The following is a 13,766-nucleotide window of genomic DNA, read 5'->3' on the forward strand; positions in this document are numbered from 1 at the left end:
CCTCACACCAAAAGGTTGTGGGTTCGATCCCCAGTTGGAGTGCGTATGGGAGGCAATGGATCGATGTTTCTCTCTCACATCAATGTTTCTCTCTTCCTTCCTCTCTCTCTAAAATATCAATAAAAACATATCCTTGGATGAGGATTAAAAACATTTATCTAAACCCTGGCCGGTTTGGCTCAGCAGTTAGAGCATCAACCTGTGGTCCAGAGAGACGGGGTTTGGTTCCTGCTAAGGGCATGTACCTTGGCTGCAGTTTGTCCCCGGCCCTGGTTGGTTGTGCGGGTGGCAGCCACTCGATGTGTCCCTTTCACGTCAATGTTTCTCTGTTTCTTTTCCTCTCTCACTCCCGCTCTATCTGAATAAAAAATGGAAAAAATGTCCTCGGGTGAGAATAAAAAAACGACAACAACAACATTTATGTAAGTCATAATTAACAGTAATAATAGTAAACAACACAGAATGTTAAGTCTGGGCCAAAAACTGTTGTGGGTACTTTTCTTATTCACTTAGTACCCCTGTGAAGTGGGTATAGTTATAAATTCTAATTTTACTGGTGAGGAAACTGAGGCACATGTCAGGTAGAAAGGTCCCAGAGGTCACAGAAGTAAGTAGCAAAGCTGGGATCTGAGCTCAAGTATCTGGGCTGCACAGCTCAAACTAAACTGGGGTGCCCTGCTGCTTCCTCCAACAGGCATTGTAAATACGTGGCTTTAAAAAAATCAAGTAACAATCATGTTTTTCATTGCTTAATAGCTAATATGATCTGGCACCCACCCTGTGTGTAAATATTTATGTAAAATCAATAAATGTTTTTTGACCAATTTTGAAAGATCTAGAGAATTATTTGAATTCAAATTTGTGTTTCTCATGAAGAATAAAAAGTTGTTTGGATTGCTTTTAAGAAGTCCCACAAATCGGCCCAATTAAGCATGCGAGCGCAGGGCTCGCAGGGTTCCCAGAGCCACGGGCCTGCTGCCTGGTGCGGTCCACTGCGCACGCAGCCCGCCTGCCCTGCCACACAGGCCACGCCTCTCCCTGCTCTGCACGCAGCCCGCCTGCCAGCAGCCACCCTCCCTGGTTCTGGGCGGGTGCTTGGAGGCAGGTGGGAGGTCAGGGCGAAGGCCATGCCAGGTACCACGTCATTTACTGGCTCATTGAAAGTGCCACTTCATAAACTTGGAATCCTTTCATTCAGTTGTTAGGTTAAACTCCTAAAGATGTGTCCTTTTGGTGAGGCACATGTTATCTTGCGTAATTCCCAGCCTCAACATCCAGTTATGAAGGAGAAAGAGGAGACCCATTTCTTTAAAGTCCCAGGGGCTTCTGGGACCACACCCCACAGCGCAGCGATCAGTCTTATCCCTGGCAACCTAATGATGTTTCATCTTTGGACTGGGGGTAGGCCTTTCGGAGAAGGAAAGGTTTTGAACATTGCCCTTGGTTATAAACAGCTCATCCACTCAGTCTCCGGAGCGTCGGGAGTTCTTCCTTACACTCAGCTGTTCTAAAGGTCAGCAATGTGGGAGTAGAGGCAAGACTTTGGATTCTTCTCTGTATGGGTTGACAGTTTTTGCAGGCATCAGATAAAGAAGATTTTTCCAGAACCTTGAGTTATAAGAGCGAGATTTATCAGCCTGCCACTTCAGAACTCTGTGAGATTTCAAAAGCTTTAGTGATTGAGGCAAGAATGTGAAGTCATTGACGGGTGTAAATTCAATTAAGATTATTTTAATTTTCCTTTCCACCAGTGCTTCATGGAGTCCACTTTCAAGTTCATACCTGACTTTATTAGACATGTAACTCTTGCTGAGGACGACGATCAGTCTTCGGCTCTGCTCTATCAGTGAATGGATTTCGTCAACCACCGCTGAAAACGCAACATGTGGACACTGGTTTAAGAATGGATGAGGTGAGCATGAGACAGAAATCATTCTCCAGTCTAATGTATTATTTAACAGCATTATCTGATGTTCACAGATAAGGGTTTCTTTAAGACAAACCATTTATTTTCAATTTAATATCCCTATTAAAAGCAATCATCTAGGTAAAAATAATAATGAGTACTTATCACTTACTCTGTGCCACACCACCTACTGACTGTTTTAGGCATATTGGTTCATCTAACCATCATAATGGCCCCATAAGAAAAGCTCACCCCGTCTTACAGAGGAGGAAGCCGCAGTGCAGAGGTGAGGAGCGACCAGAGCCGCACAGGTGGCCCGCAGCACCCCCAGGGGCCGCACCACCTGTGCCCGCGTGGGGCACTCCTTCCTAACGGCGGCACCACCTTGCCCCGCACGTAGGGAGGAGCACGTTAAAATCGGTTAGAAAGAAAAATGAAAAACCTGCGCTATTTTAGACCAGAGGTTGGTGAACTTTTTCTGTAAAGGACCCGACAGCAAGTGTCCAGGTTCCACAGGTCACACAGCTTTGTCCCAGCGCCCCCGTGCTGCTGGGGCTTACGAAGCAGCCAATGCAAGGCCAGCAGACCGGCGGCGGTCCCGCCCCTGTGCGGCAGCCCACGCGACACGGCGTCGCCAGCCCCCCCAGGCCTCTGTCCCTCTGCAAGTACAGGTTTTACCCAAGACTCATGACAACCCTCCTTCATTTTTATGATATTTAGGAATTAAGAAAAAAATCCATTATTCAATGGCTGCTAGAAGTAATGTAAAACAGGGAAATCGGTGTAAAGCAAGCAGCAGTGCCCTCGGAGCACTTAGAAAGTTCACACACGGATGTCACAGTGATACGCGCGCCTGACAATTCGCACGCTCCTCCTTTTGGGAAGTTATTCATACTTACGCAGGAGTATCTTTTCTCTTTCCAATTTGTAACATTTTCCCTTTCTAACTTGTAAGGTCGGAGAGAAAAAGCACAGTCTTTTCTTATTTACTGCCATGTCTTCAAGGCCTCGCTCAGAATGGGGCACGAGGATGGCGCTCGTAAATGTTGGTAAGCGGCCACAGGGTGGCGACTCTGAGGGCATCGGCGGCGCCTCAGCACCCAGGGCGCCCACTTTCAAACGTTTGCTCTGCAAGACTTCAGGGAAAACCTGCAAATGCCACTAGATACTTTTGATTCTAACTGCACTTGACTTCAAGATATGTGCTATGGCCATTTGCATTCCTATATTAAGTTAACAATGGAATTTCATAAGTAAAATATGATATGAACCACCAATCTCCTTTTATTTTTCCAACTTTCCTATTTCCTACTTTAATTTTCTCCCTGATATCAACACAATAAAGAACAAGCATCTTCTGTGTTTATAGTCCAAAGGGTCACATACTAAGTTAGGATGGGGCTCTGCTGTACAAAGTGTTATCTAAAGAGGTATTCTTAACGACTGGGCGTGTCCAGACACAGGCCTCATGGTAACACCACTCCTGACCCAGGTTCTGGCAGCAGGGTGCTGGGTGCCGTCCCCAGGTCAGAGAACTGAGAAACGGTGAGGAGATGGCCCTAGACAGGCCACACCAGGAGCACAGCAGCTCGTCAGCTTTGCTCGCCGCTCATTATATTGATTTACCTGGTTATCTCTGGCAAGAGGGTCCTGTTTCATTGTTGGTTTCTAAGTGAAATAGGGTTAGCCTAAGTTATTCATCTGATAAAAAGAAAGAATCTTCACTCGTTTTCTCTCCAGCGGTCCCTTGCTTACCTCCTCCAGGTACTACATCCCTCTCAAAGATGCATAACTTGTACCCGAAGCGTCCCTCCAACACCCTGGGCAACGTCTCCACGGCGAAGCTGTGCTCCTCTCCATTCTCAGGTTGACATTCTTTCAGGTAAGACACAAAAGCATCATATGTCTTTCCATCTAGGAAACAAGGTTTGTTCTTTTAATTCGTCAGCAAATAAAAGTTTAAGTTCAAATTTGAGTGAAAGTCATGAAAAACAAAAATGGAATTATTGAAAAAGAAAGGTTAAATATGCTATCCTTGTGTCCACATGCATCAGATTGTACATATTAATATGTGTAATTCTTTGTATATTAATTACACTCAATAAAGCCACCAAAAAATAAAAATATTTTTGATAGAAAACAAATTGTAAAACAAGAGTGTTTAGGTAATTCCTAAGGTCCCTCAAATAGTCTTTGGTTTTATGATTCTTTTGTATGCATTAATCTTTATCTCTGAATTTTTAAATGTCAAAAACGGAATAAATTTAATTATTATTAAAGATAAAAATAGCATCCTCAAAGCTTATATGATAGTTGAGCAACCTGTTAATATTTTTACTTTTCAGCATGGACACGAAGACTCCCACTGTTTGACACCACAGAGGGATGGAAAACTAAGTGACAGGTCAGAGAAATACAGGAATCTGAAGATACCAGAGCACCAAGTAGCCCGAATATGTCCTTGGTCCAGCATTAGAGAGCAAACCTCACCTTGGCTTATTCTACTCATATCATTTAATTCCAGCACCATCCCAGTGTGTACCTTCAAAGTGACCCTCTGGAAACCGATGATATAATTGGCTATTACAGAATAGTCATGGGGATGTAAAATACAGCATAGGGAATACAGTTAATAATATTATAATAACTATGTATAGTGCCAGCTTAGTACTTGAAATATTGGGGGGGGGGGAGGCTTTGTAAAGCATATGATTGTCTAACTACTATGCTGTACGCAAATTGAATGTAAGCTGTAATTGAAAAATAAAATTTGAATTGAGAACATACAACACTGAACATGTACACTGGAGAGTGGGAATAAACAATATGCTATAGAGATGCATGCTATGATACTTTAAAATATTATGTAATACTAAATGCCAATACAAAAACTTCCAGTCTAGTCTGGTTGGTGTGGCTCAGTGGTTGAGCATTGACCCAGGCACCAAGAGGTTGCCAATTCGATTCCTGGTCAGGGCACATGCCCAGGCTGTGGGCCCAATCCCCAGTGGGGGCATGTAGGAGGCGGCCAATCGATGTTCTCTCTCATTGATCTTTCTATCTCTCTCTCCCTCTCCCTTCCTTCCTCTCTAAAATTAATAAAGGGAAAAAATTAAAAACAAACAAACAAACAAAAACTTCCAGTCTATTGATGTTTTCTTGATAACATCTGGCTCCTATTTTATTCCTAATAATGAAGCAGTATTCAGCATTCCAATGGCTAGAAGACAAACTCAACAGGAATGCGTTACCTAAATAACAAAGTGCATTCTACTAACTGGGTTACTAAAAATTATATACATTTTCCTTCTACCTCCATCCAATCTATTTTAGTAGACAAATGCAACAAGTTGAAAGTTTACAAATAACACATTGGCACCAACAAGAAAGTATAACACAAACAAAATAATCTGGTCAGAGAATAAGGAGTGGTTTTGAACATGCTTTCTGAACGAAGGAAATTCTGAGTCAGCAGATGCCAAAGGGGGCAGTGGGTGCTTTGTCCGGACCCCATGGCCACTAGTTACATGACGGAGGAGTTATGCTTGGGTCTCTGATTGGGATTCATGAATATGCCACTGAATTGAAGATTAAATATCATTGGCTCCTTCATTAAAATTTAATAAGATGAAACCATTCTAGGTTCTATTTCTGTGTGGCGCCACATCATTTAGACCCAAAATTCTGGCTTAATTTCTTAAACAGGATCTGGGTTCACAAAACTTTCAACACTCTTTCTGGCAAATCTTCAGTTCTACATGTAGCTCTCTGGTCCAGCAGTTTGAGTCAGAACCTACTATTGATGTGAAGCAACCGCTTTGCAGAATTGCATGCATGTGAATGATAGGACATTTTGGTCAAAATTGCAAAATTAACATGCATGTCAAAGATAGGTTAAAAGTTAGGGGAGCAGGGCAGGAAGAGATTAACCAAAGAACTTACATGCATATATGCATAACCCATGGACTTGGACAATATTAGGTGAAGGCCTGGGTAGGGGGTTGGAGCAGGGTGGAGGGGAACAATGGGAGAAAAAAGGAGACATCTGTAATACTCTCAACAATGAAGATAATTTTAAAATAAATCAATAAATAAAGCTAGTTCCTAATATGTTAGATCGTGTGAGACACAGCTGTTATCAATGTAAGAGCTGGTGCCTCCCTCAATCTGATCATTGTGTTGGTGAGGAAAACGGACACCAAGGTGTAAGAAGTAAATCAGTACAACTTTTAAAAAGCATATTTTTCTCATTATCAGAATGTAACTAGTTGCAATAAATTGGAAAGATAATCTAGTCAAGTTTATATTGTGGTATACCTGTGATATAGCTTTACTCTTACCCATGAAAAATTAGTTTTTCAACTATTAATTCAAATTCATTTTTTAAGCACTTCTCTTCTTGGTTTAGCAAATATGCTAATTTATATTACAATTTATTTTTCAACCCAAGTAATGAAAGTTTTTGTGGCTTTAAAACTGACAAAGTGCCTGAGATAAGTAATTTGAAAGCTAATGCTTTTTTTTTTTTTTTTTTTTTGGTTCCGTATAAATGAGACCAACATATGAATGGGTGTTTGAAACTACAGAGTCAATTAGACTAGAGCTTCTTAGACAGACACTGTGTGGCCAATAGCCTGTTTTAACTTAATTTTAGTTTTTTGGTTGATTGGTTTCTTTCGTTTCTAATCCTTCGTAAACCAGTAACAGCACATTCTTGAATAGGGCAGCAATGTAGACTTGCTACAATGTAAACATCTCCATTTCTGGACCTGTGTCCCCATTCATTTTTCACGGTCTCTGTCCACAGACCGCACTGTAAGGGGAGTACCGTGGGGCACATCTCCAGGCGTCTCTGCACTGCTGTTCTGAGAGCCGAGACATGAGAATTAGAATCACTACCTGCGAATTGGGTCAAACACAATAGGGGGGTAAACAAAGTCTTCATTAAAAATGAAAAAGAGAGCTATCAGTGAACGCCCATTCTGAGATATGTACTTGTCTATGCAAGTAGAGACCTGTGATAAGGGATCAAAACAGACCTACCCCCTCGGTTCAGGCCTGGTGGCTCAGTTGGTTGGAGAATTGTCCTGTGCACCAAAAGGTTGTAGGTTCCATTCCCAGTCAGAGCACATACCTAGGTTGCAGGTTCAATCCCTGGCTGGGCCGTGTACGGGAGGCAACCAATGGATGTTTGTCACATCAATGTTTCTCTCTCTAAAAAACCATTGAAAACATAGCCTTGGGTGAGGATTAAAATCCAGACCTCCCAGTGTGTGGGCGCATCTGTCTCCACAGCAAAATCACACACACATGCAGATTCAAAACTAAATTAATTAACCGCTAATTATATATCAGTAAAAGTTGTAAATGTGAAGAAATCTGTTAAAAATATTTATATATATGAATTCCTTTATAACTTGAGTTTAGGAGGCCCTTTCTACTATGAGAAATCCAGAAACCATAAGAGGAAGAATAAATTTTAATACATCAGAGACTATTTCACATAAGCCAAGTCAAAAAACGAATTACAACCTGGGAACATATTCGCATTCCATATTATAGACAAAGGCTAACCTCTTTAAAATGTAAATTGCTCCTAGAAATAAGCAAGAAAGAAAAGCCAACTACTCAATACAAAAATGGGCAAAGGAAATGAATGGGTACTTTGAGAAAGAAAATACAAATGACTCTTTAACAAATGAAAATTTGCTCACGCTCTTGTACAATAAGTGAACTGCAAATGAAAAAGACATCGAAGGGCAACTTTTTACCGTTCAGATTGGCAAGTATTGGAAGGTTGTGGGTAAGGCTATGGGGAGAAGTCACTCCCAGCCAGTGAAAGCCGTAGGCAGTATAGCAAATTGAAAATAACTTTCAAAATAACAACTGTATCTCTACTTTGTATTTCCAGCAATTGCACTGGGGGGAGTTTTTCCTTCAATTACACTACACACATAGGAAATAATGATAGCCATCTGTCACACCATTTCTGTAATAACAAAGATTGTCAACAATCCAAATGTCCATCAAAAGGTGACTACATAAGTAGTGGTTCATCCACAAAAATAAAACTGTAGGATTTTATCCATAGAAATAAAACTTAAATAATGAGAGACTTGATAAACTAATAATGACAGGATATCCAAAAAAGAGTAGGCAAAGTTCAGAAGAGTGTGCATTATACAAGAACATTTGTTTTGAAACAAGCAAAGTAAGATGTGTGTTTCTTTAGATACACTGTTGGTCGGATGAGGTGGGAACAGGCATAAGTAGGCTGCAGGAAAACTTTCTATTGTACAATTTTTTAGACTCAGCTTTGAAATATGTGTGTCCTACACATACACACACACACACACATACACACACAAATGAAAGCAAGTACAATGAATTAGACTGATTTATTAATTCAGTAATTATATGAAATCCTTCTAGCTGCCTTTAAAATATAGGGGAACTAAGCCCTGTCCATTTTGGCTCAGCAGTTAGAGCATCAACCCGCAGACTGAAGGGCCGTGGGCTTGATTATTTTCAAGGGCGTGCACCTGGGTTGCAGACTCGATCCCCAGACCCAGTCAGGGTCATGTGGGAGGCAAGCAATCAATGTGTCTCTCTCACATTGACATTTCTCTCTCTCCTTCCCTCCCTTCTACTCTAAAAATCAATGAGAAAATATCCACGGGTGAGGACTAACCGAAAATAAATAAATGAATAAGCAAAATAAAATAAATAGGGGAACTGAGCCATAGAGTCAGCAGATAGAAATAGTAGTAGGTAAAGACTGGCAGACCTGCTGCCCTGGAACCCGGGCCCTTTGGCTTCCAGGGCAGGGTTGCTTCAGGTACAGCACACAGCCTCCTTTGCCAGGTTAAAATAATGACCCACAATCAATTCCATTTAAATGGCTTTATTGGGTGAGTGCACTGTGTCAGGTGCCCAGCATGTCACGGGGCATTGAGGAGGACACAACACATATACACAGAACAACTGCAGTCGTTGGCGATGTGTAAGTGAGCACAGCACAAGGCAGCACAGACAACATTCACAATGGATGATGAGCTCACAGCAACGCTTCCTGTGGAAAACCTCTACCGCAGAATCAAAGTAAGATGAAGATTAATGTTTCTTTATTAGGCTTCCTAATAAAACCATAGGATACGAAATCCCAACATTACGATATCTGTTACCTGTTAACGTTTCATCTCTTCCCATGAAACGTCTATAAAATAGAGCCAAGTCAACTCTGTAAATGACACCCACAATCACTAGGCACACAACTGCCCCAGAGAGCCAAATTGCTATGATCATTCCTCTCGTGAAGACATGGCCTGGGATATCGGGATGGTCTAGAAAGATTAAAAAAAAAAAAAAGGGAATAATTAGTCAAAGAAACGTTACCACCGTCTTCCACAACGCACTGTGGACTCAGTCCGGGCCGTCAGCATGGCCCACTGCCCACCGGCTCGTCCCCACGAGCCACTCCAGTTCCTGCTCCCGGTTGGCAGCGATGGTCTCTCTACTCCCGTGTGTACGAGGTGTCCACAGCCTGCGCTGAGAGCACGGTGAGGCAGTCTGTCCCTGCTGTGGGAGCCCGACCCCTCGCACTGCAAAACAGGAGGGTGAGGTCCAGAGGGACCCACACGTCAGTGTCAGAGAGCGATCGTGACCACAGACGGAGGCCCATGGTCTTAGACGAGAAAGCACTTGGTGGACAGGACCCGCTCCCAGGCAGCTCTGCCACTCTGTGCCTGGGAAATGGCACTGATGCTCTTAACTCTTAGGATCTTAATCTGCAATACAAAGGGGAAATGACAGTAGAAGCTAATGCTAATCTTGGCTTCACTCACGGGGCTGTTTCTGAGGGAAGATTAGGTGACACAGTGCCCAGCAGTATTACGACAGCCTCTGTCGCAGCTCTGATAATGTCAGCATACTTTTTACAAAAGTGCTCTTCGGGAAGAATTACATTTCTTAGATTGATTCAGTTTATGCTCACTATGGAAACTATAATACAAAAGAGTAAAATAATAAAATAATTATCTTACTCTTTTAATAAATTATTAATAATTATTATTTTATTAAACAACCATCCTACAATGTGGTAATGGGCATGTAACATGCTAATATATTTCATTTTAGGTTTTTATTTTCCCTAAAAATATTGACTTAGTTGGAATCATATAGTATCTCTCTTTCTTGCATAACACTATATATGAGCAGTTCACTAGGTCCATAAAATTGTAATTCATAGTATCTCAATATCTAGATTAATTGTAATGTTTATAACTATGCCTAGTGTCGCAGTGAACAAGGCTGGCCCTCCTGCGTGTGGCGCTCCAGCACAGGCTCCGGAGGCCGCGGGAACTCCGGGTCAGAGAGCATCACCATGCGCAAGCTCCTCGCCTCTGCACAAACCCAGGAATGACCTCTCCGGCACAAGTAGCTACCAGAGAGAAGGAAGCAGCCCCATCTGCTTAATGAGTGAACTCTGGAGAAGCCAGACCCTGGGACTCCCGCATCTCTGAATAGTCTGCCTCTCTGAGGCGGGGCCACACAGATGCACAAACACACACCTGCACACGGGTGCACACGCCTGCAGGGATGTGGTGGGTGGAGACCCCGCCCGTGACATCTGTGTGCATAGTAAAGAGGACATGATCTGGGTGAAAACTCCCACGGCAGGGACAGAACCGTCGAGCGCTAATGTAAGACGGGAGAGGTGGCTGGTGGCCAGCAGTCATCAGAAACCCAGGCGAGGCTATGGACCAAACAACAACAATGCCCTTGGCCCTGGCTGGTTTGGCACAGCGGTCAGAGCATCGGCCAGCAGACCAAAGAGTCACAGGCTCAATTCCGGTCAAGAGCATGTACCTCAGTTGTGGTTCAGTCCCCGTCCCTGGTCAGGGTCCTGGGGGAGGTGACTAGTTGATGCGTCTCTCTCATATCGATGCCCCCCCCCGCCTGTGTGTGTGTGTGTGTGTGAAGATAAATGCAAAAATATCCTCAGGTGAGGATTAAAATTAATTAATTAAAATAATGGACTCGAAAGCCTCCTCCTCACATGTCCCCAGACCGAGGCATGTGTGTCTACGTGAGGTGGGAACACGGCTGTGTCGGTGTAGAACATAAGCACCGAGTGAACCGGTGAATCTCAGAGTTCATGGTCTGCCTTCTGATATCTTTCCTTGTTATTTGATGTGAGGTGAGCTGCTTCACCTGTAAAAGTTTGTTATAAAGATCAAGTAAAATAGTGGTAAGAGCTGAGCACAGAGCCTATCATCTAATAAACATAAAGAACGTTAGCTACTGCGGCCTCAGAACAGGTAGGTGATCCAGGTGCGCTGCAGACGGAAGCAGGGCATCACACAGGAGGGGCCTCCTGGCCATCGGCCTTTCTCCCTCATCCTGCAGGTCTCGCCCGAGCCGACATCACAAGCGCTCCTGTCCGTGTGTCTGTCTCTGTCTCTCTGTCTCGGCACACCCTCTGTCTCTCCGAGCCTAGTCTTCCCCTGCCTCTCCAGGGGTGGACGGCCCCGCCTGGGAGTGAGTACTGAATGAGTCGTGACAACTTTTGGGCCTGTCACAGCCATTTCTAGGCAGTTACTGGGCCACAGGTTCTGGGTTGTATTGTTTAGCGGAGGATGAAGGTGACATTGGAAAGCTCCATCAGGTACACACTGAGAAACTAAGAGTCTTGTGATCAGAGCCATCAAATGTCCACTTGCCAAGTTCAGGTACTGGCCCAGAGAAGGGGGACTGCGGTCAGTTGTTACTGAATGAATGACCACACCCAGGGGCCCCCATGCCCACTGCCCAGCTAAGGCAGGCTGGCCACAGCCCCTCTGGTTGTTCTGGGTGTGCCAGAGCTGCCCTGTCTGCTCCGTGACCCTCTGTCGCCGAGGTCCACCCGCCTGCATGCTCGGGGCCCTGGTTTGTACACAGGATTGGAGTATGACTGAGGGCAGAGGGAGAAATTCTGTGCGTCAGGCTCTGCTTGGGACCAGGGCACAGGGTTCCCGCACGGCTGAGCGCCGGCCCCCCGCCAAGCACCTTCACACAGGGGTTCACTCCCAGGAGCCCGGCCTCCGGTGCACAAAATGGGGGAGGAAAGATCTTTGAGGAGTCCCTCAGCAGCCACATTCAAAATTTCCACAGACCCCAAAATAAAATTTGTCAAACCTTTTTTCAACAAAATGAAGCTTTTGGTGTCTATGCCTTTCTCGCTGAACACGGTGCAATTATAAAAAACATTGAGATTTTTTTCATTAATATTCTCAATTTTCAATATTCTTGAAACAGACCATTTGCCTTTGGAACTCCTGTAAGAGAAGAAAGTAATTTACTGCTGGCTTTGTTCACTGCCAGCGACCCCGCCCACGAGAGCGGCTCCGCCCGCACAGAGTGAGGGGCTCCGTGGACCCTCGCACGCACTTCCCGTCCGCGTGGGGCTCTGAGGGCCACGGCCCCTCCCACTCCTGCAGGAGGCTTTGGGGCCAACAGAAGCAGCCTCTGAACCCTGGGGATGCTCAGCGACTTTCAAGCATTAAAGTGCTTGGAAGGGAATGTGCTAAGATAAAAATACAAGACAATATTCTCCCCTCGTCCCCCTTCTAATGACTCGGTGTCCCTGCTCCAGCGGCCTCCACAGCGGTGACGGGACTGCAACGTGCTCGGCATAGGGACATCCACATCAAGTTTGTATTGCACGGGTGATGCTAAAGATCATTTTCATTTTGTCAGCATTTAAAACATCATTCGCAGACACCACCCCCAGAAGACGAGAAACACCGAGTTGCTCAGGGCGTGTCAGACAGTGACTGAGACACCCCTGGCAGCAAGTTTTCCTTCCCTTCTTAAAGGACTCAAGTTGCCGCGTCACAGATATAAGGCAAACGCTGGTGACGTGGCTTCCCCTCCGGTGACCACTCCAGCACTCCCCCCAGCCACCCCCTGACCTCCCAGCAGCAGGGTCTCTCCTACCTGGGACCTGACACCCACTGTCTCAAACACATCTCAGCACATCGTCCTGAACAGATGGACCCAGTACGGAAATATCAACTACGTAACATCACTGGACAACCCAGAAGGGAGGCACAGCGAGAGCCAAACAATGACATGAAAACTTGCACACCGACAATAAAGACCTCCTCACGCTCTTGCTTAGTTGAAGCTTCATTAATAAGTGGTGAGTTGGTCTCCGACCTCTCCGAGGATGAGCGAGGGGGCACCAGGAGCGGGGACTCAGAGCCCCAGGGAGGACAGACACCGCGGCAGCGAGCGTGCCGTTGGGCTGAGCGGCGTCCTCTGAGCTCGAGGAGCCTGCTTCTGGAGAGCAGCCTGCGAACAGGTCAGCAAGGAGTTTGTAGGCAGGTGTCAACAAGGACTGAGAACTGCCAGCATGATGGTGAAGAACAGTTTTGTTTTCTTTGTTTAAGTATAAAATGCAGGAAAAAACCTCCAAAGTACATCTAAGTTGACAGATATCTTAGGATCGCTGCTCACTAGAACTGGAGCATTAATAATGACAGCAATGACCCAAAGTCATTCAGAAACATTTCAATGACCGTAGACGTAGCATGTTTCATTTCCATAAGTCTGACCATTCCTTCATGAAGGAATAAAGGTTATTCAATATTAATACATGTTATTTGGAACATTTTGCACCAATACTGCCTCCTAGATTTTTGTATCTAATCATTGTCCTGTTTGCTTGTTCTACCTGTATTTCAGCTGTTATCATGTTTCTAATTTCCATAAATGGACTCAGGAAAACGTTGCAGTAATTACTACGCTCGATATCAATCCAGGTGACTGGTCACTTAAATTATCATTTGCTTGGGACAGTCTCAGGAAACCCTGGCAT

General features: G+C 44.5%; 1 protein-coding gene across 2 annotated transcripts in view; it reads right to left on the reverse strand.

Annotated features, from left to right (window-relative positions):
* Window positions 1-335: 335 nt before the first annotated feature.
* IL18R1 (interleukin 18 receptor 1) overlaps window positions 336-13,766 on the reverse strand; it is a 40,701-nt gene continuing 27,270 nt past the window's right edge. For both annotated transcript variants that reach the window (XM_036263349.1, XM_036263350.1), the window contains 4 exons: window positions 12,083-12,222; window positions 9,091-9,249; window positions 3,662-3,820; window positions 336-1,870 (listed from right to left, as the gene is read on the reverse strand). In XM_036263349.1, coding sequence (XP_036119242.1) covers window positions 1,515-1,870; window positions 3,662-3,820; window positions 9,091-9,249; window positions 12,083-12,222 — 814 coding nt within the window. In that variant the 3' untranslated portion in view covers window positions 336-1,514. The remainder of the gene's footprint in view (window positions 1,871-3,661; window positions 3,821-9,090; window positions 9,250-12,082; window positions 12,223-13,766) is intronic.

The sequence above is a fragment of the Molossus molossus genome, unplaced genomic scaffold, assembly GCF_014108415.1.
Source record: "Molossus molossus isolate mMolMol1 unplaced genomic scaffold, mMolMol1.p scaffold_m16_p_15, whole genome shotgun sequence".
Classification (NCBI taxonomy): domain Eukaryota; kingdom Metazoa; phylum Chordata; class Mammalia; order Chiroptera; family Molossidae; genus Molossus; species Molossus molossus.